The sequence below is a fragment of the Bactrocera latifrons genome, unplaced genomic scaffold (assembly GCF_001853355.1).
Source record: "Bactrocera latifrons isolate USDA-ARS-PBARC rearing strain unplaced genomic scaffold, ASM185335v1 scaffold_268, whole genome shotgun sequence".
Taxonomy (NCBI): domain Eukaryota; kingdom Metazoa; phylum Arthropoda; class Insecta; order Diptera; family Tephritidae; genus Bactrocera; species Bactrocera latifrons.
In genome coordinates this window covers 251416-277367 of record NW_017536274.1, presented here as the reverse complement: position 1 = coordinate 277367, position 25952 = coordinate 251416, and the positions used below count along the sequence as shown (strand labels likewise).

General features: G+C 34.2%; 1 protein-coding gene across 3 annotated transcripts in view; it reads right to left on the bottom strand.

The window, feature by feature from the left end:
• LOC108969856 (B-cell lymphoma/leukemia 11A) overlaps nucleotides 1–25952 on the bottom strand; it is a 51464-nt gene that overhangs the window by 8717 nt on the left and 16795 nt on the right. For 2 of the 3 annotated variants that reach the window (XM_018934839.1, XM_018934840.1), the window contains one exon: nucleotides 18–170. In XM_018934839.1, the coding sequence (XP_018790384.1) occupies nucleotides 18–170 (153 nt within the window). Of the gene's footprint in view, nucleotides 1–17; nucleotides 171–8350; nucleotides 8688–25952 lie in introns of those variants that run through there. The other variant, XM_018934838.1, reaches the window with a different exon arrangement.

Here is a 25952-nt window from a genome sequence, read left to right as displayed (position 1 = left end):
GACTACGTTTTACATACCCTGAGTCGAGCACTGTCCATAGTTCTCTTTATTGCATTGTAGCACTTTATGTTGAATAAATTTAACTATATCAGAAAGAGCAAAAGTCTTTTGGCAGGATCCACATGTAAGCATATCCTGTGCCGAAGGGTCTGTTTCCATGGCATCTGAGTCTATAAGAGAAAAATATGTGTATCAGCGTTTTATTTCAATTAATCTATGTATATGGGCGACGTATTACGTGAAGCAATTAATTAATAGTATGTAAGTAACGAGATGGAAATTCGCCAATTCCAATAAAATGAGTATATAAATTTTGTCTTAATTTGCTTTTCGCAACCATACATATGCATGTAGAAGGTATAGAAAAAACAAAACATGCGGCGACTAAGCAAAATATTCGTTCGGCTTGCAACTAATAGCCTTACAGGCATATATTAAAGTATAATAAAAGCTTATATGTATAGGGTTTATTGGACGAGTAGTCGCAGAAGTAACTTAGTTAAGACTTGCAAAAATTTATTATTCACGAACTCACCCCCCTAAGTGTACGCAAATGATTTGTACGCGCCCATTCGGATATATATATATATATATATATATGATTCCAATGCGATGCGAGTACCAGGGATTGGATATCTCGCATGGTAATAAATTCATAAGATCTCTAACAATTAATTTGCAGAAAACGTGCACAATCGCTCGAAGGATAACTGCCATCCACTGTTAATAGGCAAAATGCTAAGTAGGTAAATTGCTAGGTACATTCATACGATCATATGTGTGATAAAATGTCATACAAGTGAATACATATAGGAATGTTAATACATTTAAGAATATAAGTAAATATATTTGTATATTTGTTACTCCGTTTGTTTGAAGTACAATTGTAAGGGTGATTCTAACAGTGGTGGGTACGAATAATTAGTATTTTTATTTTAGTATCTACTTGGATGTGGCTACTTTAATCCGCAACATTTGTATAATTTATTGAACTTTAGCGTCTAACCTTTAGCTAAATCTATCCATATATGTACATATACGTATGCATGTACGTATGTAGTATGTAGTACTATATATTGTGGACACAGTCTTGCAATTATCGTGCGTGTTGATATAGAACTCTTAAGCATTCATTCAAAAATATATTACAAATATAAGTCATTTCTTTAAACTTCTATTATTTGTATGTAAATTGGCTTTTGGATATTTTCAACTTATTTTTATTTTTTATTTTTTTTTTTGGTGAACCACAAAATACGAGGGGCATGGTTTAGTTATTAGATGCTATTTCTCGCTCAAACAAGTGCGCGTCTTTTAACACATGCTACAATGAGGTATTTATTGAAGGTTTCAAGTTATACATGCTACAAACCCCAGCGTAGGGGTTACTTGTATTTCATTTAGCTGCAGGCTACATGCTGTTATCGTCTCATAAAAAATATTCATTTGGCAATAAAAGACTCGTATTATGGTTTATCTGCGTAGGTATGTATATAGCATGGGGCAATATGTTTGTCTCGGTCTGTATTTTGTGACCACAGGATTGTCCACCAATTAGTCATACAAACAAAACAAGAACTTTGAGTCTGGCTGTTACACACAGTTCTCGTTGATTCAGGACAATGCATTGCTTTAAGTGCAGCTATATTTCATACAGGCAAACACACTTATACGCACTTGAACGAGAGCCAATTTGCGAAGAGATAACTGCCAACTTATCAATTAGAAAATGTATGGTGCGTTGATGAACACTTAATTATTTATGAAGTTGGCCATGGCGTCCCGTTGACTGATTGGGTTTTGCATTGGCTCATAAAGTAATGAGAAAATCGATTCCGGTAAGGATGTCAGAAATCAATTGCATCACCCACATTTATATTAACACTTCCTCCTTACAACTATTCATAGTTGCACATTCTGTGTGTTTCTAATGATATGTTATGAGTTATTGACACTTGCGGGAGGGTGGCGAGCATGCTTTCTGTTCCCTATTCTTTATTGCCGAGGGTGATAAAAAAAGGTCATTGATACGTAGGAAAATAGTATTCCACATGTTGCTGTCCGTTGGTAAACGATTGATTGACTAAATTGGGTAAAGCAACAATAACGACAAGGGCGGTGATGGTAATATCCGAAAGGACAAAAAATATGTTTTCCTTATTTTTTATTATTTAGCCCACAACTTTATTGACTCAGATTAAAGCGGAAAATTGTAGTTACATTGAAGTCACTATGATTACAATGTTTATAAATAGAAAAGTACTACATATTGCAAGTCAATTTATGCAACACAAATTAGCTGGGTAGGGGTTGTCTAGTTTCATAGTATATTCTTTATTATTACGAAAACATGATTTTTGTATGCTATCGACTCAAATGTTCTTCGTGCTATTTATTTTATGAATATTATGTAGTATCATATATAGTATGTTTGTATATATAAATCTGAACTCTCCGTAATGTAAAGATATCCCCTGTTTGGTCATTCAAGCTGTTGCATATACACATGTGAATATATCGCTCATTGGTCAATAGTTTGTACTTTTATTCATTTTTACTAAACTGGTATTTGTTGAAAGGATGTAAGGTGCCTCAAATGAGTTGGTGTGTATGCCTGTTTTGTTTCGGACTCAACTGAACTGAAGTATCCTAACTTTCTATGATTGGTTGGTTGGTTCAATCTTTTGGTGGTAGTAAGATTTTCATGTGTTGGTATTTCTTTGTAGCACCAAAATTACCTCAAGCCTCAAGTCAGTAAGAGCGTTTATACAGCCATTCAAATGCACAGGTAGTTCTACTGCAGATACTAATGCATATAATGAACATACAATCATATAAATACGCGTCAATACTATATATGTACATATACATATGTATATATCTATTGTGTGCTTAGTGGCACATGGTTGCGTGTTTATTTTGTAGACAAATGTTGTGGATTACGGAAGCTAGCAGGTAGAAGGTTTACACCCACAACTATCCAATTTGTTTATATTTATTTATGTGATAAATCGTGTTAGTTTGCGTGGTTGAACGACAGGAGGAGCGGTATGAGAGACGAAGGTGTGTCATATTCTGTCGTAAATATTGACTCAAAATTGCGTTTGCTGCGTGAGCTCGAGGCAATCGGTTGGTTTATCTCCAGGTTATAAACAGTGGAACAGCAGCTGATGACTGACGGGCTGATGGCATCTGTTGTCTTCAATAAAATAAGCCGCTGCCTAAAATCCTTACTACAAATTGACATAACGTGAATGCGTCGTATGGCATCGCTATATACATGTCGATTTGGCATGATTCATTAGAAATATGAAAGGGTGTTGAAAGTTGTCACCAACTTATGGCGAACATTCCATGCTCATATGTACAAAATGCAATTCAATTTGCATGCATGGATTCCAATGAGTGTGTGTGGCGATGTAAAGCTGCAACTGCGAGATTTACCTAAGTAAAGTTTGGCAGTGGAAAAAGGAATTGACTCATTGTATAATCTCTGACCCACATTACATACGGACTCTTGCTTTCACACTTTGTTTAACCCTTTCTATCCGAAATATTCGAAATGTGTTCTCTATCCTGCATGAAATACGCCATAGATTCGTCACACTGATTTTAACGCCCGATATTAACTGTGATTATGACAACATTGATTATTGCTATTGTATGGGGATTGTGAGCTGAATCATTGCCTTGTATTGTGTTTGCTCAATGCCATCCAAGTGGCGCGTAACTTATAGCTTTTGACGCATCATTTGATGAGTGGTCTAATACAATAAATGGGGATTTTTCCATTTAGAGGGTATATGGATATCCTTTTATTGGCATTCATATATTGCAAAAATCATCTCATAATACCTTCACTTTGATGAGATTATTTTCGTTTTGGTCAGGCCAGACCAACTTCTTTGTTTGAAAAAGGATGTCAGAATGTAATAGTATGTTTGTATAAACGATATACATACATACATGCTCAGTAAACTAAATGCTTGTATGTATTTGTAAGTATCTACATATCGCCACCTAAAATGTAAAATAACGTAACAACATTTTCGAAAATTTACAGTGGCATGAATGAAAGACGCAATAAAATGGAACAAGAGTGAACAAAAATTGTAATATTGGTTAAAACTGGCTTATATTTGAGCGCAGAATTTGAAGTAGTGAATCGTAAACAATAATATATTCAATTTCGAATTTTTTGATGATCTACAAGCAATATTGATTTGGATATCGCTCACAAATACGGCGTTTAAACCGGGGACCGTAATCCATATAAGTTTTTTTTTTTAATAAACTACTAATCATTACGAGCTTCTTCCCCGATAATGATTAATTTTATATTAAATCCTTATTTTTGATCCAAATAAAACATAAAGGATCAAATTTATTGTATGGTATTGACACCAGGGGCGGATCGAGAATAGAATTTTAATTGGGGAACTATATAATTGTGTACCAGATTTGAGACATGTGTAACTGTAGACTGTAACTTTATTTCTGATACATACATATTTCAAATTGAACTGCGAGTTTTGTAAAGATTTTATAGATCATTTATGTAAATATATATGTATGTAATTAGCCAAATATTATAGGGTTGGACCAGCATCTATTTAGTTACGAAAGATCCTTTTCCGAGATATACACGCATACTTACATACATACATACATACATACTGAATGCAAAGTAGTTTCTGTGCTTTATTACCCATGCATACACCAAACAAAACTAATGTGACATATATGTACATATGTATGTATGCATATATTATGTGCATGTATTTAAGTATGCAGGGGGAGTTCTAGAAATCAAGCTACTAAAACTCATAATTTATTCCAATATTTCTGAATAATATGCATTTGTATTGTTACATCTGACAATTGGACATCTGATAAATGCAAAGAATTGGTGAGAGGATTACATTTTTGGCGTCTTAAAGCAATTTCACCAAATGTAAAAGTTTTGGAGAAACGAATACTAAATTAAGTTTTGTGATTTTCGATAGGATATAATCGATTGATTCTATTTGACTACAATATATCATATACATATATATTAAATATATAATATAACTTGTCACCATGTACCCTAGAGTGTAAGATGTGTTTTATGAAAAAATTTATATAGTAGAAATTTATAACAAAAATCGAAAATAGCCATTTTTCGAAAATTTTTTAGGAGATATACATACATACAAATACGTATAAATGTATATGAATACTTTTTTATTATCTATAGAACGTCGGGTGTTATTAAAAACTCAGTTTTTATTTTTCATAATGTACATGTATTTAAGAATAGAAACAGCATATTTCATATCGTTACGGTGAATATTTTCGAAGTTGGACCGAAATTTAAACGCGTTTTTCTCAAAATTGTGTTTTCAAAATTGGTGACTAACATTACTCGAAGAGGATTAAATAAGTCTCAAATCCTAACACGAGCTTCTTAAATATATTTCTTAGTAATTAATCGAAGACTTTTTCCCATCGATTAATTTTTTTTGTATAAACAATTTAAAGCCTAGTTTTGGTAAAAATTATTTTTTTTTTTCAGGAACCGTCATTTTGTCAAAAATATTTTGCTTATTAGTTCGAACAATTACTAGCTTTATTACATTAACTACATACATTACTTTTAACGAAATCTATTTGGTTTTTCATTTGAGAGGATCCAGTTTAGAGATATAGTGGTAAAGTTCTTTCCAAATAAATACTAATAAAAAAGTCTCAGAATACAATTAAAAGATACCATAATATATGAATAAATTTTTTGATCAATAAATTTAATAATATTTTGAAAAATCCTTTTACAATGCAACTTCATTAGTCAGTAAGCCTTTCTCGTATGTACATATGTATCTTTGTGGCAATATGCTAAGAAATCTCAAAATGATTATTAACGATTCTTTTAGGTTTTAATTCAATCTACAAATTCTTAAAGCAGTTTTGTAGAAACCTCTCTAACTCTTTGTTTAGTTCTCGATTCTTATTTTATTACATATGTGATCATACTCTCTTGATGCAGATAAATAAATATACGTATATATTTATATACTTATATGTATATACAAACGATTTAAGCATGTGCGCAACAAATAAGTACATTGTATAATATTTGGATTATTCGTCTACCCGAAAAGTAAAAATGCTGTGCAAATATTTGCCGAAACGGGCAATACAGTTTTATTCGTGCATTTAACGATACTAGGTATGTATGTATATACATAGGTGTGTGTTTTTTGTTTTATCACCACCTCAAACATATCCAACATTTCATGGAAAAATGTTAAATAAATTAAGTATGAATAACGATAAATGTTGAGGGCGTTATGGGCCCAGTTCTGCTCACACTTATCGCATCGGTGGCCGCAAGTCGTGTCAACCGTATGCAATCATCATTATGCGGACATCCACACACACATTTAAATATTCTTAGACACATAACATGTGCGCACTCATTTGCGATTGTGTACTTAAAAACTTACTATTTTGTGGTCTTTTATAGAAATATATATGTATGTATGCACATACTATGCTGTCTCTTATACACATCTAGATGTGTATAAGAGACAGCATAACATGTGCGCACTCATTTGCGATTGTGTACTTAAAAACTTACTATTTTGTGGTCTTTTATAGAAATATATATGTATGTATGCACATACTATGTGTATACTCCATTTATTTGTGTGGTTCGGTGAAACGGTCGAAAAACTGTTGCCCGCGTTAACATTATAAAAAATAGTACAAACAAAAAGTACACCCACAACAATTAACATGCATATATGTAGATTTACATACTCGTACGTACATGTGTACATTTGGAAACATTTAGCTACGTAAATTCATATAATGGTATGTGGAAATAAGCAAAACTGCATGTGTAAATAGAGAAGGAAAGAAGAAGAACCACAACAACAATAAATGGTAGGGACACCTAAAGCCCCTCCGTCGTCGCGTAGTATTTATTTTGGTGTGTAAAGGCCGCAGTCACAACACTGCACTGTTCTTATCAGCGCCACAGTTATAACAAAAGCAGGAACAACAATGTTCGCAGATAGGGCGCAGACAGGGGGATGGTTTTAGTAGCGACAACGAGCCAGGCCGCGAACGTCGCCAGGTGGAGCAGCAAAACACCTTTGCTTGTTTATTGGCGTGGAGCTAGTGAAAGCAGACTGATAACACCCGCATGAGGTGTTTACGTGGCAAGCATAAAAGTACGCAAGTATGTAGTACGTTTGTGCATACACCCGGATATGTGTCGTTCTCCGAATGTCTGTCTACATATTTACATACTACGTACAATACATACATACGTGCAAACAGTCCATTTTGTAGCACATAACATTATTGAAAATGAAAAAAAACCCAAACACATTCCTACATACAAACGAAACCAGCACAGGACCAAAAAAACTTTTCGGCCCAAGGTAAACTTAAGTAAAAAAAAAAAACAACATACCAAATATGTAAATAGATTTATCATTAGAACTAAAGAACTCTTAAGTAATATTGGAGGGGTGATACATGCATACATACATATGCGATGTACAAGCAAGTCAAAAAAGTMCATACATACATATGTGCTGCGCTGGTGTTGTGATCTGTATTTATGCCGGTTATGTGGGGCCATCTTTGGCAATGAAAAACAATTAGCTGATTAACTGTTTGCTATCTCTACATAATTGTGGTTTAAAATATATACACATACTAATTAGTTTTTACAAATTCCATACAAAGTATTTTAACTTAAACACAATCAACTCAAATACTTTTGAATTTATACTCAGATTCTTTATGTGAAATCCCTGCAGTGTACCATCAAACTAGACAGACAATTTATTAGTTTACAACTAGAAGTTCCTGTTTAAGTTCCAATTATACTAAAAAATATACTATGTAAATATAGTGTTCTTCAATGTAGTATAGAAGGTTTTTTTATGGAGTCATTTTAACAGATCAGTGGTTCAACTTCATAATCCATAATGATTTATAAATAAGACCTAACAGTTATCATTTTGTATGATATAAATGAAAAGAAAGCCGTTACTTTAATTAGTTTAGTCTTAGCTCCTATAACTTGTATAGTAGTTTATAACTAGTTTATTTAGTGTATGGTGTACCGTTGGTTATACATCACTTGTTAAAAAAAAAAACGAACGCAAGTACGATATTATTTTGCATAGTTGTTTTAATTAAGCTTATATCCTGAAATAGAATATTTTCAGGTTTACACATTTGTTAAAAATGTATGTTATATCCACAAACATTTTTGATACTTATTATGCCACTATTGTCACAAAATCACTCTATAAGTAATCTTTAAGAGAGTTTTCACGGAACTTACGACTCATCGAACGAAATCCGTGATCTTCACTAACTGACAGCATCTTTTCTTCTTGAATTATTTGATCTTTCTTCATTATTATTGTCCTTGCAATTTTGAAGGTTTCACATTTCTATTCGTTGTTTTCTCAAATGAAAAAGCACTATTTTTGCACGAAAATTCAAAACTATGCGGCTTTCACAAATAGTATTTTGGAAATTTATTATTTTCACAACTTTTTCAATGTAGGAATTTATATTGAAGTCAATGTCAAAATTTATAAAGCTCACTATGCGATCCGATTTGAAAACTGTATCAAAGTTATTATATTAGTTGTGCAAAGTCGCGAGCATGTTGATTCCGCAGAATCTTCAAGTGAACTGATTGTAAGTGACTATGTCCACTCTCGCAGAGTCCCCCAGATGCTTACCTAGTTGAGAGTAATGCTGACGGTCACACAGGGATTTCTGTGCATTTCCATCAGGGTGAGTATTGTACAAAAAGTGAATAAAAAACGTCCTAGCCCAAATAAGAATGCTGTTGGGGTGAGTGAGTCTGGCTATCTCTTTTCTGTGATACGATCCTGAATAGTCTACATGTGTGTACTGTGGTCATATCTACGAATTAAGGGTTGATGAGCGAAGAGTGGTCAGAAGTTCAGCTCAAAAGTATTCTATATCGACACTGACAATTCTTAAGGATGTCGGAGAAACTCTTTATAAAAGTCAAGCTTATTTTTGAAAAAGATCGCTGCGTTCGATGAAGCGGTAGCACATACATATATATGTATATATTTAGTATATATAGTATATTATATATATATGGATGTATGTATGTAAGGATATTTATACATAAGCGCATTCATATGTGTCCTCCTTCAAGTCATTAAAGTTTTGATCATTGAATGTGCAGCTTATAAATTGTAATTGTTAATATTGGATAATATATACACACACATATACATGTATGCACATACTTATGCAATAAGTATACGCATATTTAGTCTATAATAAGATGTCCGTTATACAAATATCGAAGATGAAGGAATATTTTGTTACCATGTTCGAGATTCAAAATTAACCTCAAATACAATCCCTTGGAATATTATAGGGGCAATAACATTTTTGTCATATACATACATGTATGTACATATATAATATTTTGAATGAATTGAATAGTTTATTGTAATTGTATTTAATATACTTGTACTAGGTATTTCCAGAAATGTTCTTAAATTTTGGCGGTTTTGGTTAATCTGGGCATCAAGTAATCTGAAAATACTTTTTCAAAGCAACAATAAAAGGTCTGAATCGTCCGATATGCGCCATAAAAACTCTGTATCTTGGAAGATGTGTGTATGTATTATATTATATATAAATACATATACTTCTTAGATTCAAGTAGCTTTATGTCATTTATCTAGCAGATAGAGAGTGGTGCATTCGTGCCTTCATTCATACATATACATATGTACCTACATGTACAAAATAGATTTAAATTAATTTAGCGGCATTGCTGTACTTTAGCACAAACTTATATTGAGTACACCCTAGTTTTGGATTCTCAGTGTGAATATGGACTTGTAAAAACTGTGCAATATGATACCAACCGTGCGCGCATGCGCGTAACGATTTTCGGTTCCCTTCTTACCGATTGTTCATCTGCTTCCCAATAACTTGAGGTAAAAAATGTGTCCGTGATTTTTTATTAATATTTTAAATTAATAACGAACAAGCGGAAATCATGCATGGGCATGTAGACTACGTTCACGGTGGACATAACCTACGAGCGAAAAAAGATGCTGCTAATGTCTCTACGAAATGCCGTCAAACAAAAGCATATTTCATTATCCCTTTCATTTTTGTGATACTTAGCAGCATCGGTTCGTTGGTATGGCCAATATGGGTACACACATATATGGGTACTTACGAGTGCCGAGTGTTGCGCAAGGATAAGAAATCCGGTTGCAGGCTGACGACCGACTATCTCCATATCCAGCATTGTCGGGGTTAGAATATAATGGACGCACACACTTACATACACTCCACGTACGTTGGCACTGTTTCACTCCAAGTAAGCATTTATGTATGTGTAAAACTCGTGAAAAATTCGTTGCTTGTTTACCATATGAAGCATTGTTTTGCTGAGCAATGTTTTTTACGTAGCGGTTTTTTACCACATCTTCAAGAAAAACACACGTAGAATTACAAATACGAGAGGGCATTCTTACGGTGTGGAAAAGGTTTTCCACCCCTCACACTGCATCACACGAGGCGAGTGTAAAGATGATGGGAAGACTTTAGAAGCCGGCTGGTTGTAGAGTTTTGTGTGTGATTTTTTATGAGTATGCGCGCGCGGAATTTTTTTTGGGATATATGATTACGAGCGAAGGAATAACAAGAAGGAAGAGGGATGGAGGGATGGTGACGAGCTACGAAAATTATTACGTGTCCTGTGCAGTCTTATTGTCCTCCTTACGTTATCCTTAGGTAAGCCAAGGGCTGGCGTATTGTAACGGCATTTTTTATGCAAATTTTTGTCCTCATATTAATTTTTTTATCGGGAGAGTGTTTGCTCTAGAACCAAGCTGCTACCGTCACGACTTGGAAATACACGCACTAACATACACACATATAAATGTAAGTTTGCGACACCCGGAAGAAAACTCGGAAGGGCGGAAGGAAAATATAAAAAATAGCAAAAACACAAATGTATGATTATTTTTGTTTTTGGTATAGTATGGGTTTTTTCTTTTGGTAGGGTAAGATTTTCCCAGGACATCTGAGAAAAAAAAATGTGCTGAATCCGTGATTGCTATTATAAGAGCACCTATCAAAAGCGAAGTGATTGCATTAATGCAAAAAAAAAAGGTAAAGCATGATTGCTCATTATCTACAGACCAAATTAACAAAAGACGAAGTAACCTCCCGTTTTGCAGATAATTCCTATTGATTTGTGTTCACAGTTTTTTCTACCACCCAAAACACGACAGTTGTTCAATTAAATTATTTTGGCGCGCTTTTTCAATCGCTTAGAATATGTAGATTTAAATCTTGGTTTTTAATTTTTTATTTATATTTTTTTGTGTGAAAATTTGTGCGTGTTTCTCATAAGCTTGAATAGAGTTCCCGGCTTTTTAACTGAAAATTTACAACAAAGTTCTGGTTTTTGTATGATATGTAGGTATAAACCAAGATAAAAATTGCGTGTTGATTCTGGGGTATACAATGTGTTTTTGTAACGGATTTACTTATTTAATTGAGAAAGTTTTGTATATTTTTATTAAAAATAGGGCAAATTATGCGACTGCATATTGGATGTTTTGCTTCGGATATTCAAAGTGGTCAAACAACAAATAATTTAGATCTGTGTATGCACACGTCCATTGGACATTAATCAAAATTCAATCACACTAACGCATACATACAGAAACATTTGCTCATCAAAAATTTGTGACAGTTATTGTTATGAATATCCACTTAAGGTGACAATCTTGTGTCACAGCCACCTTAGCTGCGATCGCTCAGCCGCATAATCCCACGATCCGGTCAGTTTTTCGTGTCAGTGTTTTCCATTACAAAACACCTCACGTCCGAAAACAAAACTTACTACAATTGTACAAACATTCATACACATGTATGTACACATACATACATATATATACAGGTGCGCTTGGAATATTTGTACATATTTATGGATAAGTGAGTACGAGATGTGTAGGAGTTTTGTTTTTAATTTTTTATCTTTTCTCCTCGTTATATGTTGGGCTTGTCACTTGCCACGAGGTTGTCGGCTATTCCATATGGGCCCCGATACTGAATACATGACGTGATTGTTACATCTCAGACTGAGCAGATTGTCGGCGATTGCGCAGATATTTTTCATGGTGGCTTAGTTGCATGCCTGTATGTATATTCTTTGGCATTACATAATGAGTGCCTGCACAAGGCGCGGTGCACTTGATGTACATATGTATGTATGTAGGTATATTTATCAAAACAACACATACACATGTATATACATATACTTATATATTGTATGGATTGAAAATGTTTCTTGGACACTAACTCAATTGAGAGTTTAAATTATCTTTAAAATATATTTCAATGCAGAAATGTTACTGTTAATGCAAAGAAATAAATTGAATGTTAAATTGACGGGCATATTGCCTTCTCATATTATTTATTATTGGTTACTGGTTTAAGCCACAAATGTCTTTTTAACGGACGAGTTTGATTTCTGAAAGTATATTTTCTCTCATATTTCGTTTGATAGCGATATGTTGAATTTGACCAATGAGTTGTGCTGACCATGGGGTTATATATGTATGTATGTACTGAAAACTGTGAATTGGTACAAAATGCACAACTAAGCAAAGTACAATACACACATACTTTTTTTAATATGTATGTAAACGTTCATAGACGATTTTCCCACTAATTTGCGGAAACCGATTTAAACGGCCGAAACAATGAAGAATAAAAACACACCGAAGCCCAATCGAAAATTGGCATTAATTGCTTTAAATGTCGACTGCTTTTCATGTGCAGTTCTTTGCTGATGTCCACTTAGTTGGCGACGGCTGCATCAGCGCCTCCACAAGTTTAGACTAACTGCAGCTTAAAGTTGGCATACATAAACACACACAAAAAGCTTGAACTACAGTTTTCGAATAGAAATAAATAAAAATACATATAGACATACATATGTATGTATATATTTTTGGCGATCGGCGGTTGCGCATTCTAGTTTTGCTTTTAGTGAAGATGCTCACTTCTCTGTAGGACAAGTCGGGATTAGAGTTACATAGCTACATACTATATACTATAATGACGGCATCAGAAATGCAGTTGCAACAATACCAGCAACAGTAGCGATGGTAATAATAAAAGCAACCATTCCCATAAAATAAGGTTTGTACTGTAGGTAGATTAATATGGCATGGAAATAGTGCAGCGACCAGCCACATTCGTCCATCGCAATAAAAGTTCGTGAGAACTCGATGCTTATCGTTGCTTGCTTTGAAGTTTGTTTAAGTTAAGAACGCCGTTTTCACTAGAACACTTGCATGACTTTGGTCCTTTGGTGCGGGGGCTACATGAGTGTATCGCGTATGTTTATATGAAGATATATTTGAAATTTTATACGGTACGAGTCGCTTACAAATAATTCTTGCTACTTATTGATATCAAAACTTCTACTAACCTTACTAAATTCCATATGTTTCAAAATATATTGGTCGGTAACCACAAACATTGATACACATGTACCATATATGTACATACGTTTACTTTTACTCAATTTTCTGCATTAAATTTTATTCCAATTAAAATATATATTTAATGATTTGTTATTACTAAATATAAAAAAAAAACATTTTGTGAACAATAATTTTAATCCTTTTTAATTTTATTAACATACGTTAAATCACGTTTTAACGGAGCGGACTGACAGTATTAATTACTGCAATTTTTATTCCTCTAAAGTTTATATATATGAAGAAAACCTTCAATTGTAATTTTAATTATTTGATAGACCCAACATCGCCATCGCTCCTCTTTTTATCAGTTTTCTCTAAGTATGTAGAATATTGACTATAGACTTAGACCTTTTCTTAATTTTGTATTTCTCTTCCCGAACTGTAAAAATTTACTGGCTGAAATTCTTTATTTTTCCAGTTTAGGCAATCATATAATTCATCATAACATATCATTGCAAAAAACCACATATAGAAAATAAATTATAAAAATGTTCAGTATTTATGTATATAAATATGTATGTATGTATGTATGTATGTATATTCATGTGTGTGCATATGTATATAATCGGTAAAAAAGGAACGTTTTTTTTTCAAAATCAGGTAAAACCAATGAACCTCTTGTTTCAACTGTGTAGCAAATTGCATTTGCGAATTGATGAACAGATTTGGCCGATTGTGTATGACAGATCACAATCTTCTATTTTTGAAGAATATTTCACTTTTACTAACGCATACATACATATGTATAAGATTTGCACATACAGGAGCATTATTTGGCTTGTTTGAAGACACATATACAAATAAAAGCGTTGATAATAATAATGCTGTTGGGCTGCTACGGATCAAGATCATGATGATTAGGATGATGTGCAAAAAGAAGAAATTGCATTGTTCACTGATTGATATTGAGAGTGAGTGCATGAGCAGAAATGTCATATGTATATGCATCCATACATACACAAGCATTGTAGGTAGTGTGTGTGTGTAAAAGGTGAAAGTAAAGGAGTTCACAGCACTTTCAAGACCGGGAGCAAACGCACCTGTCCGATTTTCCCATCATCCCATCATCATCGGGCATAGTGTATGTATGAATGGGTTCCAGTGAGTGCATACCATCATGGGAACAATGACACTGAAATTCCATTGTCCTTTTATGCGATCGGATTTATGTGTGCCCAGGAGATTTATAGCAATGCAAAATATAAATCGTCCTACAAGGCGAAATGAGGCGTGGTAACTAGAGCAAAGTGGCAAAAGTAGCCAAGTGCACTCGCACATCTTGCTGCAGTTTGTAACTTTACACCTACGAACAACCTTCCTTAAAATTGGAGTTTTTATTTGGCATATAATTCAAACTGCACGACCATTATCTACAGCTAAGTACATTTGACAATAAATACTGCTTGATCGTAGGGCATGGATCCAACATTCACATGTGGTCTTAAATATTCACACACATTCGTAAGTGTGTATGTTATAATTATGAATATGGAGGATATCCAGTGTGGATCTTGCCTACATTCAGGAACCAAGGCATTCTATTTATAAATAAAGTTTTAGAACACATACATAGGTATTGTTTGAAATATATGCACTTGCCTTGCTACCTAGATTCATCGTCAAAAATTAAAAAATGATAACTGTGAAAAGCGGAGAACTTTTTCAATATTAATCGAACTGACTCTCGTCTTTAGTTAATACTATAGTATACACAACTATGTCAAATGTTAAATATAATATTTACGGTTTGTATCAATAGCTATAATAATAACAATTGCTTAACAATTCGCGTGATCGGCATTCATGCGGAAATAGCCAGGCTTGAAAGACAAGATATTTTTTGAAATTTAAATCTGCTAAACACCACTAAACTTTAAAATTGCGTCATAATATTTTTTTCTTAATAGAATATGCTATTTATTTTAGATTGGTGTGTCCCTATATTATATTCTAATAGTCCATAAAATAATGAGCTCTCTTAAAGTAAATTTTCTTCATATGTACGTAGGTATGATCAAAAGAAATGTGAAAAAAGTTCGCACTGTTAGGTAGCGGAACTTCTTAAGTATTTAAGTTAACGGCAACACTCATTTCATTAACTGAATATAAATCGCCAGGTGTATCGTGAATTCACACCCGTAACAATAAATACTAAGTACAATAATACATAGTGCTAGTTTCACACCACCAATGCCGAACTATTATACTTAGAAAGTCTTATTCGCATGTTCTGTAACGCGAAAAATTACACAAAATACCTATACATTCACACACATAAACGAACATATGGAGGTAGTGAAGTAACAGCTTAGTTAAAGTGGGACAGAAACGATTGAAATGGGACCGGGAATAGTTGCGAGCGCAGAATAGATGCAGCTTCAAGTGCAGATCTGTACATGACATTGTACGAAAAACGACGGGATCAGGTCATCACGACCACTGGTGTCCACACAATTCGCAAGAGTTTCTCGGTGCAATTGTGTTAGATATTGGCTCATCAGCTAAGTGCATTTGGAGCACAAATGCGAGCCATTGCTTTTCACGGGTGATGACGCCGCGGGCAGCTTCTTGCTAACAGCACAGCAAACAATAGTGAGAACTTTCTCATATTATAAAATCGCGATTGCATTAAAGTGCAGATAGAAATGCCTCAAACAGGTAAGCAGGTTGGCCAACACAGCAGCACCAAGGGCTAGTAGGTGTTGTGCTTGGCTCTGACCAACTCGATTGTCGTGTCTAAAAGAAACGGCCCGAAACTTGTAGCGCCAGACAACAGTTCAAGATACTTGGCGAGACGGTTTGATTGAAAAAAACAGAAATAAGAATCAAAAGCCAACAGAAACCGCAACGTCGTTACAAGAGGAGAAACTGTAAAGTACAAGCCTAATGGGAATGTAACAAACAAAAAACAAAAACAAAAAAAAAAATGCATATACACAACGTTATAAATATAAAACGTTACATGCACATGCATATGTGTAATGCACAGTAGCTTTCGACATGCATCCTTACATGCATCCATTCAATCGTTCAATGTGCAATAATTTGCTTATACACACTCAGCACTCACATAAATGTGTATGTATAAAGTATGTGTGTGTAAATGCGTTCATTGAAAAGTTGGAAGTAAAGGTTATTTAGTGTGTAGCAGTCGCTAGTGTAAATCCATATGTACGTATGTCTTATAGAGTTTGACTAGCAATAATTGAATATGTGAACTTAAATACTTACATATGTATACTACATATACTATACATATGTATATACGTATATTTTACGTATGCATGATTGCGAGTTAATAAATTTGTGCAGTTGAACTTATTAACTCATTGGTGCTAGGCAATTTCCGGTGAAATAATTTAGGCCCGGCGTATTTATGAAATAGAAGATCAAGTTTTACGTTAAACATTAACAAATATAAATGTGCAATTTCAAATTTCCTGCACATTCTGGGACATTCATCCACCTGAGGACGTTCAAGATACGATTCGTAATATATGAATGGCCGTTCCGTGCAGTAAAATCAACTAGTAATAATAAACTTATTTACAAATTAAATGAGCTAGAAGCCAAACTAGACAACAGATTAACTTTTTTCGATACCGTCACCAGACATCTCTTGTACATACATATATTGGTATCTTATGAGATCACAATTGTCACATTTCGAATAAGAAATATACTATTAGAGTATGCATATATAGTATATTACTTATTCGAAATGTGATACAAAATAGTACATTCTTGAGCAAAAGCACGTTTGCGCGAGAAGGTATTCGTAAAAATAGGTCGGAATTATGGGTTGACATGGTATGGTTTGTGCAGCAAAATTTTCGCCAAAATTTCAATCCAATATCGTGCCGCAATCACCGTATTCGCCAGAATTAGGCCAGTGTGACTTTTGGCTATTCAGAAAACTTAAACGACCGCTTCGGGGAATAGCTTTGAATCAATTGAAGACATTAAACATGATTCCGGAAATTTACTTTAACAACTGTTTCGAGGATTGGAAAAAACGTTGGCACAAGTCAATTATGGCCCAAAGGGGATTACTTTGAGGATGATGATATACATATGTATATTTGAAGAATATATCAAGAATTTTAAAATTTGAACAAAGTCTTAAACGTTTTTCTCATAGAAGATATCATCCCCAAATGTAATTAAATTCAAAAGTGTGTGACTGTATTTTCATTCAAACTGCATTTTACCATAGAGTTACTAAAAGTGGCGATAACTCCACCACTGACTTATAAACAATATTTTTTATATTTAGTATTTCCATAATACATGTGTATACACCCTTACGGTAAATATTAAAATTGAAAGTAATTTTTGGCATTTGTTCCGCCTATAAGGAGTTTAATTCATTTATATCATATGTATATGTAACTGCGAAATCAAAACAAAAATAAGTTTGAACGGTTAGTCAAAAGAAAAATTGCGGTAACAAATTTAGTGCTGAATTTACTCTAGGTGTTCTCGAAGCCCACGCAGAAGTCGGCAGGTTCTGGGGGCGGCAAAATTTAAAACCTGATATAAGAATTTCCACTAATAGTTTTGTCAATTATCTACAGATTTCTAGTTTGTACATATTTTATTTTACAGAAAATCATGTTCATCGTAAGGCTCATTTGTGCGAAAATCGATATGTTTGTTATAATTAAGCAATGAATAAATTTTAACTCTTAAAACGATTTTTATCACATTTTATGTAGCTAGAAAAGCATATATACAAAATATACCTACATCTGCCCCTGAAAAAATTTCGAATTTAATATAAAGGGTGTCCTAAAAAAATAAATAGAAATCACAATTTTTAGTGTTTCGATATTATTATTATTATATTTGTAATTATTTATGGAATAACACATCGGGTAAATAGTCTTCATGGACCAAGAAACCCATCAAGGGGATGGAATATCGTTCAATATTGGGACACCCTATATTTACCATATAAACAATAAAATAATATTATGTTATTAATTGTAAAGTAAAGAAATGAGTAACCTCGATTAAATGTGCTCACCTAAGTTATGAATTTGAGCTAATTTTCAACTGCATATGGCATACAACTGCATGCACATGATTACTTGCTTTTGTTTAGATATCCGTCAGTTACAACTTCACAACAATAAAATATATGTGTGTGTACAGTCAATCTTTGTCATGCGAAATCCAGCTGTCAATCTCTCAATGGGGAAATGCAGTTGTCTAGCCGTGAGAACATTTATAGCCTTTCGAGTTTTAGATTTTGCAAGGTGCCCGCAAAACAATTCAATTAATGCGTGAGCGCGCATTATACCATAAGAATGTAAAATATTAAAGTTGCCAATGTGGATCACTGCTATATAAACATATCTTTTGTAAACACGTATGTGTATCCGTCTATATGTATGTACGTACATGCATGGTTTTGGATTAATTTTCAAAGAAAAAATTCTAGATTCAATAATTGTCTGGTCGAACCCCCAAATGTGTGTACATAGTTTAAATAATATTTTGATAATAATTCAAGAATACAAAAATAATTGTCCCACATATTTTATATAATATATACTTTGGAAGTGAAACATAAATATATTCTCCTACTTTAACTTGATACCTAATAATAATGTATCAATATAATATAAAACAAATAGGTATAGACATTTGAGCTGACGCGGCACGGAATAGTATTAGTAAAGCTATCGAACTGAAATTTATACTCTTATATGTCGGCAATTGCTTACAAAATTTTAGAAATCTTATACCGAATTCGAACGACTTCGTTGTTTCGTTTCATTTTAAACTGTTTATATCCGTTTGAGTATGATACTTGTATATTCCAAAACAGCCTTAATATCTATAAGTGAATTCTGGTTAGTTATACTCTATACATTGGTCAGAACGTGAGATTTTGTTGAAAAGGTTTATTACTCTGCGTAACAGGTCACGGGTTACGCATTAAGCAAAGGCGTATTCGACAAAACTACGTAACTTTCCATAAAAGATTTGTCTAAGCTAACATTTGGTTGTTACATTTATTATTTAAAATAAATATCGCTGAGGTAGCAATATTATCAAATCAAAAATGTTCACATGTTTATGCAAATTTTATTTAAGGGGGTCATCCTATGTGACGACTGTTTATTTAATTTTAAAGGAGATTTAGGAATATTTTATCGTGAAATGAAAAAGCTTCCAAATTTATACTATATCTATATTTATTAAGGCTTTAATAGTAGTTTTGAACTTTTTGTTAAATGCGAGATTCAGCAATAAAAAAAATAAATGAATATAAAATAACCTTTCGGTAGAAGGTTACCGCCGGAACTAGAGTCTTTAAAAATCTTGAAAATTAAATTTTTCCTCATAGTGGTGTGTCCTATTTATATTGAATATATTGTCTAACCATATTATGATTTCAGACTTATTGGTTAATTTCTTCTTTATATTATATATATATATAGATTAGTATATTATTCATTTTATTATATTATATATTATTCATCTTAACAATAATTAAAATAGACGACAGTTTTCAGAAAGCAAAACTCAGAGGTTCCTAGAATGTTTTTTGGAACGGTGGAAAATTATATGACCACCAAGGAAAACAGTCAATTACATACAGATGTATACGTATACTGTTTTTAATACGTAAAACTAATTTGCACAACTACATACTATGTATATATCAAAATCATCTAGTTGGCGCGACAAATTGAAACCTTAATGCACGATGATACCGCTATTTCGTTCGTTTGTTTTTTTGAAGAGGAGGGTACTGTGAGGTTTGTACAAATATTTTGCAAATTACTAAATCTTTATCAACCAGACTTGCTGGGAACAAGTCTCTTTAGCATAGTCGGAATCAATTAAACACTTTTTCTTCTTTACTGGCGGTAGCTGCTGTCTCTTAATTCGCCGAACAATGTCAATGTCATTGTATATCCTGCACAGCTTATCGTTCCATCGAATGCGATATTCGCCGTAGCCATGCGGTAAGGACCATAAATCTTTCACAAAACCTTCCTCTCGAAAACTCGTTACGTCGACTCATCAGACGTCATCGTCCATGTCTCTGCACCATATAGCAGGTCGGGAATAATGAGTGACTTATAAAGTTTAGTTTTTGTTCGTCGAGAGAGGACTTTACTTCTCAATTGTCTATTCAGTGCGAATATGCACCTGTTGGCAAAAGTTATTCTTCGTTGGATTTCGAGGCTGACGTTGTTGTAGGTGGTAATGTTGGTTCCAAGGGAGAATAAATTATCTGCGACTTAGAGGTTATGACTGTCAACAGCGACGTGGAAGCGAAGTCGAGAGTACGACGACTGTCGTTTGATTGCGGGAGATATTTTCTTGTGTACTTGTTCATTACCAGAGACATTTTCTTTATTTAACCTGGAAGAAGCAGAACTAACGCCTCGGTTATCATGGCGAATAATATCAATATCATCAGCGTAAGCTTGTAGTAGTACACTTTTGTAAAATATTGAACCTTCTCTGTTCAAATCTGCAGTTCTCGTTTTGTATCGAACGGCTCGGAGAGGTCCTTTTTGTTCCTGGCTGATATTTTGGTATTGCTCAATGTCAGTTTGCACAGCCGTATTAGTTTTGCGGCGATACCTAATTTAGACATAGCGGAATAAAGGCAGTTCTTTTTCGTGCTGTCAAAAGCAGCTCTAAAACTAACAAAGAGGTAGTGTGTGTCTATTCTCCAATAAGGTCCAATCAGTTTGTTTATGGTGGGCTTTAATCTTTCACACATGTGGGGTCTCCATTTTTGTGTATTGGACAGAGAACACTTATGTATGTAAATCCGTAAGACCGGGAAATATATCGGTCCCACCGCTTTATTGTTCTTCAGTCGGGTAGTTGCTTTTCGAACTTCTTCATAGTCGAGCAATGGACCGTCCGCTCCGTCGTCATCGATTGGGGAATCGGGTTCACCATCTTCTGGTTTTATGTTTCACTTCAGCAGGCCAGAGAAGCGGTTTTCATATTTTCAATATGTTCTGGGCATCAGTTACTATATAACCTCTGTTATTCGAGAATAACCCATGTCCGTGAAGTTGTCAAACTCTTCGTACTCACGCATTTCAACTCTCTCTACTTTTGTCTGCAAATGCGTCTCGCTTCAATCTTGAACTCTCGGTATCTATTCCATTCCTCACTTTGTGAGGTAGGCATTCGGTTTTCGCTCCATTGCGACACAGCACTCATGTTCTCATCGACACCCAATCACATGATTTAGACCTTGTGGGATATATTCCATCGTAACATCAACCCAGAAGGTAATGTTAGAGACAGATCTACTCTCGAATCATTCATCGATACTGTAGGCGGTAGGGCTCATCTGTTATTTTACACCGCCCAGTTCAGGGCCGGTCATCGCCAGCTCGCGAAAACGCAGGTGTCCTGAATAAGCGGGTGTTAAGAGGAGAACCGCCTTAGGCCACCATGTCTACTAGGAAACACTCGGGAGCCCAACCAGTATACCCCGCCACAGGCTCAGGCTGTTGGCTCAGGTCTGACTCCTGAGAAGCCCAGCGTCAACTAAATAATTGTTAATTACGCAGATTAACTGAGATTGATGTAGCGTGGCATCCACAAACCAGGCCGATAAACCAAAAGAAGGTAAGTTTGGTCTAGGAACCCACTACCTATGAATGCCGCGTTAATGGATTAAGCTAAAGCAATCATAACATATTCAAGCCAAAGGTAGGGCCATAGGGAACAAATAAACCTTCGACGCATTTTTTTTAAGCTTTTAATAATCCTTAGCGATTCGTGAATACGAACACAAACTTAGAATAACTAAACGCAACTCGTGGGATTTATTCTGTAGTCAAGTAGACAGTGTAAGTCTACAAAAAAAAAAAAAAAAAAAAAATCATCGAAATCAATTCGTGACAGCCAAGGGCGGAAGGCACGTAACATGGTGGATTCTTTAAAAAATATTATTACATATTCATTTCCCAGGGTCGCATGCTAGACATTTCCAACCTGCAAATCATTACCCAAGAAATGGTCAGTTTAGAATACACACTCAGTCGGTGGTAGGAGGTCAACTCGACTATTTCTTCATTTGACATTAATCTGAATTTTCTGACGTAGTTAAGTCACTTTTTTAGCATTGGACAAGCTATATAAATTGGGGAAGGTATAAAAATCACTTGTAGGATAAATTGTGATAGCCTGTAAGGAGGCATCCTATTTCCCTTGCTTTGGGTCATCTTGATCAATGAATTAATTCTACGAATTTGCTGATACAATAGGCTTAATAATGACCTAAGTACGGGCGCTTGCGCTCTAGTGCTCCCAACTTACAGAAAAACACGCGAATTATACAATTCACCGAAGATTCGTCTAATATAAACGAATAAAATTTAATGAAAGACAGGGAGCATATTATTATTTGCAAAAATAGGCAAAATCAGTACTACCTGCAACTACACTTTTTAATATAAAATTTTGCCAGCCCAGGGGTTTTTAGGGGTAAAGCCGACTATAAAGTTTTGCAACACCTGTAGATATTGTTCCGGCTTTGGTTCTGGCAAATTGCACCCTTCTCTACTTGTTTATTGTAATTTTTCGATTAGTTAATTCCTGCTTTGATGCGGATCTTAAAATGGATATGTACATATGTAAGTATGTTGTAATTTAAATTTATAAGCAGTATTATTTTTAATGAAGGATGGTAAAATCACAAAACCTTTAAATAATTTTGCATAGTTCTATCTCCCAATAAATTTAAAAAATGAAAAGCTTATAATGTAGACAGTATCTAACAAGCATACGTAACAAACATATTAAATGTTGAGCAGTTTATATGGTGCTCCAATGCATTGATACAATGTACTCTATTCCCAATGAAATATAACTTATTTATATTGCATTACATACAATTTCTTAGACCGTACAAATCGTAAGACACGTTTATGATTTATGAACGGCTTTTGGTTAACCACAATACTGTCCGTTTGCAACCAGAGTCAGAGTAATTGTAAACTGCAAAAAGCATTACGATACACGGTTTGGATAGATCGGTGTGACAGAAAACCACAAAAGGTTCAATGATCTCAAAAATTGATATTAATACTAAACCGTAAGATTTGTTTTATCTACTGGAGTTAATACAAGTTATACTCGTCGATTTCGAGTTGTAAGATATTGCAAATGAAGATACTGATATTCTGCATTTACCTATGTGCATGTACGAATATAGTGCATCTTAACCCTCTAATGGAGAAAAGTAGGAAGGGTATAAAATAGGGCCTTTGTAGAATTCGTAATTTTTCAAATAATCGTTGTTCTTATGTGGATACAAATTTAAAAGCAAGCACGAAGGGTTGAATTTTTTAATGCAAATATCGGAATATGTAATTCCTAAAAATAATTAGGAACTACTAGATCGTTAATTATGAAACATAAAACGGAAAACTTGGTATTTTCCTGTTTCTAGCGCCATTACTTGATGTAAACCACCTTCAAGTCGAATTAAGGTACTTAAAAAAAAAAAGAAGATCATTTATGAAGATATGTATTTTCATTTTGATCTTTCAATATATGGTATGTGTCAAAACTTTCAGTTGTTAACTACTTCTCTTCTTTATTGGCTTAGAACCACTTATACGGTTATAGCCGAGTTAACAACAGCGTGCCAGTCGTTTCTTCTTTTTGAAATGTAGCGCCAAATGGAGATGCCAAGCGAAGCCAGGTCCTTCTCCCCTTTGCCTTACCAACGGAGAGGAGATCTTCCTTTTCCTCTGCTTCCCGGCGACCGTATGGGTGTTTCAAAATGCACAACCACGCAAATGGTTTCCTGTTTTTTTGGAACAGCTGGACATATCACAACTATACCACTAGGACAACGCAGAACAGTAAAACACTGTGAATTAAGATAATCAGCCGCCAAAGACAGATCACTTCACCACGACACGAGCTCTCAAACAACGACTGAAATAACTGCATTTTTGAGCATTGTCATTCACCGTATAGTCCTGACATAGGATCTTTTATTCCAATATGAAAAAAATATAAACTAAAAGTTCACCGTTTTTCGTCACCTGAAGAGGTTGACGCGTTCAAAACGTTTTCGATGATTAAAAATTGTTTTTGTTCTCTAATCCCAAAATATAAAGACAACCAATGTATTACTTACGGTTCTGAATCTTTCACGAAGATAACTGAGACATAAGTATATCAGTTTGCATGATTCGCGCTTACCGCTAACTTACATAAATGGAATTGCAGTTTCCTTAGCCAAACCTGAATTAATAGCTTTTATCTGAAACACAAGTTTGTATGAATTTAATTTTCTATGCATCAGGTTGAGGAAAAAAATCCAAAGTCCCTCAGCGTTTTAAATTAAATATGTTTATACTCTTACAACCTAATCGAGATAGATATAGGGTTGTACATATATAAATGATCAGGGTGACGAGAAAATTTGAAATCCGGTTGACTGTCTGTCTGTCCGTGCAAGCTGTAACGTGAGTAAACATTAGTACAAAAAACAAAAAAAAAAAAAAATTTAGCAAATCTTATAATTAAAATAGAAATTATAAAATCTATTTAAAATTTACCTTCCTCAACAATTTAACGCCAAAATATGTATTTAAGTAATATGACAGCTAGCATGGGGTTGCAATTATTTTTTTACTTGTCATGGCACTAAAATAGAAAAATATACATGTTTTTGGTCTGACATATTTTACAGCCTTGCATTAATTTTCTGCGTGTGTTGTTGTTGTGCCGGTGCACCAAGAGGAAATATCTGCAATTCGTGCACCGTGCACGGGCCCAAGAGAATACCACTAATATAATACTACAAGAACTTCTACCTATAGTGTAGAAAGGGACGAAATCCCATGTAATTCTCGTGCACTCCCCATATATCGGTACTGTTCATAAGTGAAGGCGTTAGAGACGCACAAATTTGCCACCGGAATGGTATGTCACTCTGTGAAAATGAGCGAAATCGGGCAAACCATAAACATATAGCACAATTTTAAAGTCCACTTGACGCTTTTACTTTCCAGTACACAATGCCTTTAGTATATGTCACCATATGATCAAAAACTGTTCAAGCCCCTAGGTACCGAATATTTGGATCCCATTACCTACTGTTGAATTTTGATTGAAAATATAGATCAATGTGTGAAACCTATAATTGTAATTCGGGGATAGTACTTCTCCAACAATGGTATGTCTGCATGTTTAAAATGGCTCCAATCAGGTATTGACCTTGAGCCCCATATTCCTGATATAAAGATTTTCGAACTACCAGGTGACTTTCTACCACATATATCGGCCAATATGAGATGAAAATGAGCTAGCGCCTTTTACTCAAAACAATGTATCTTTGAATATCCG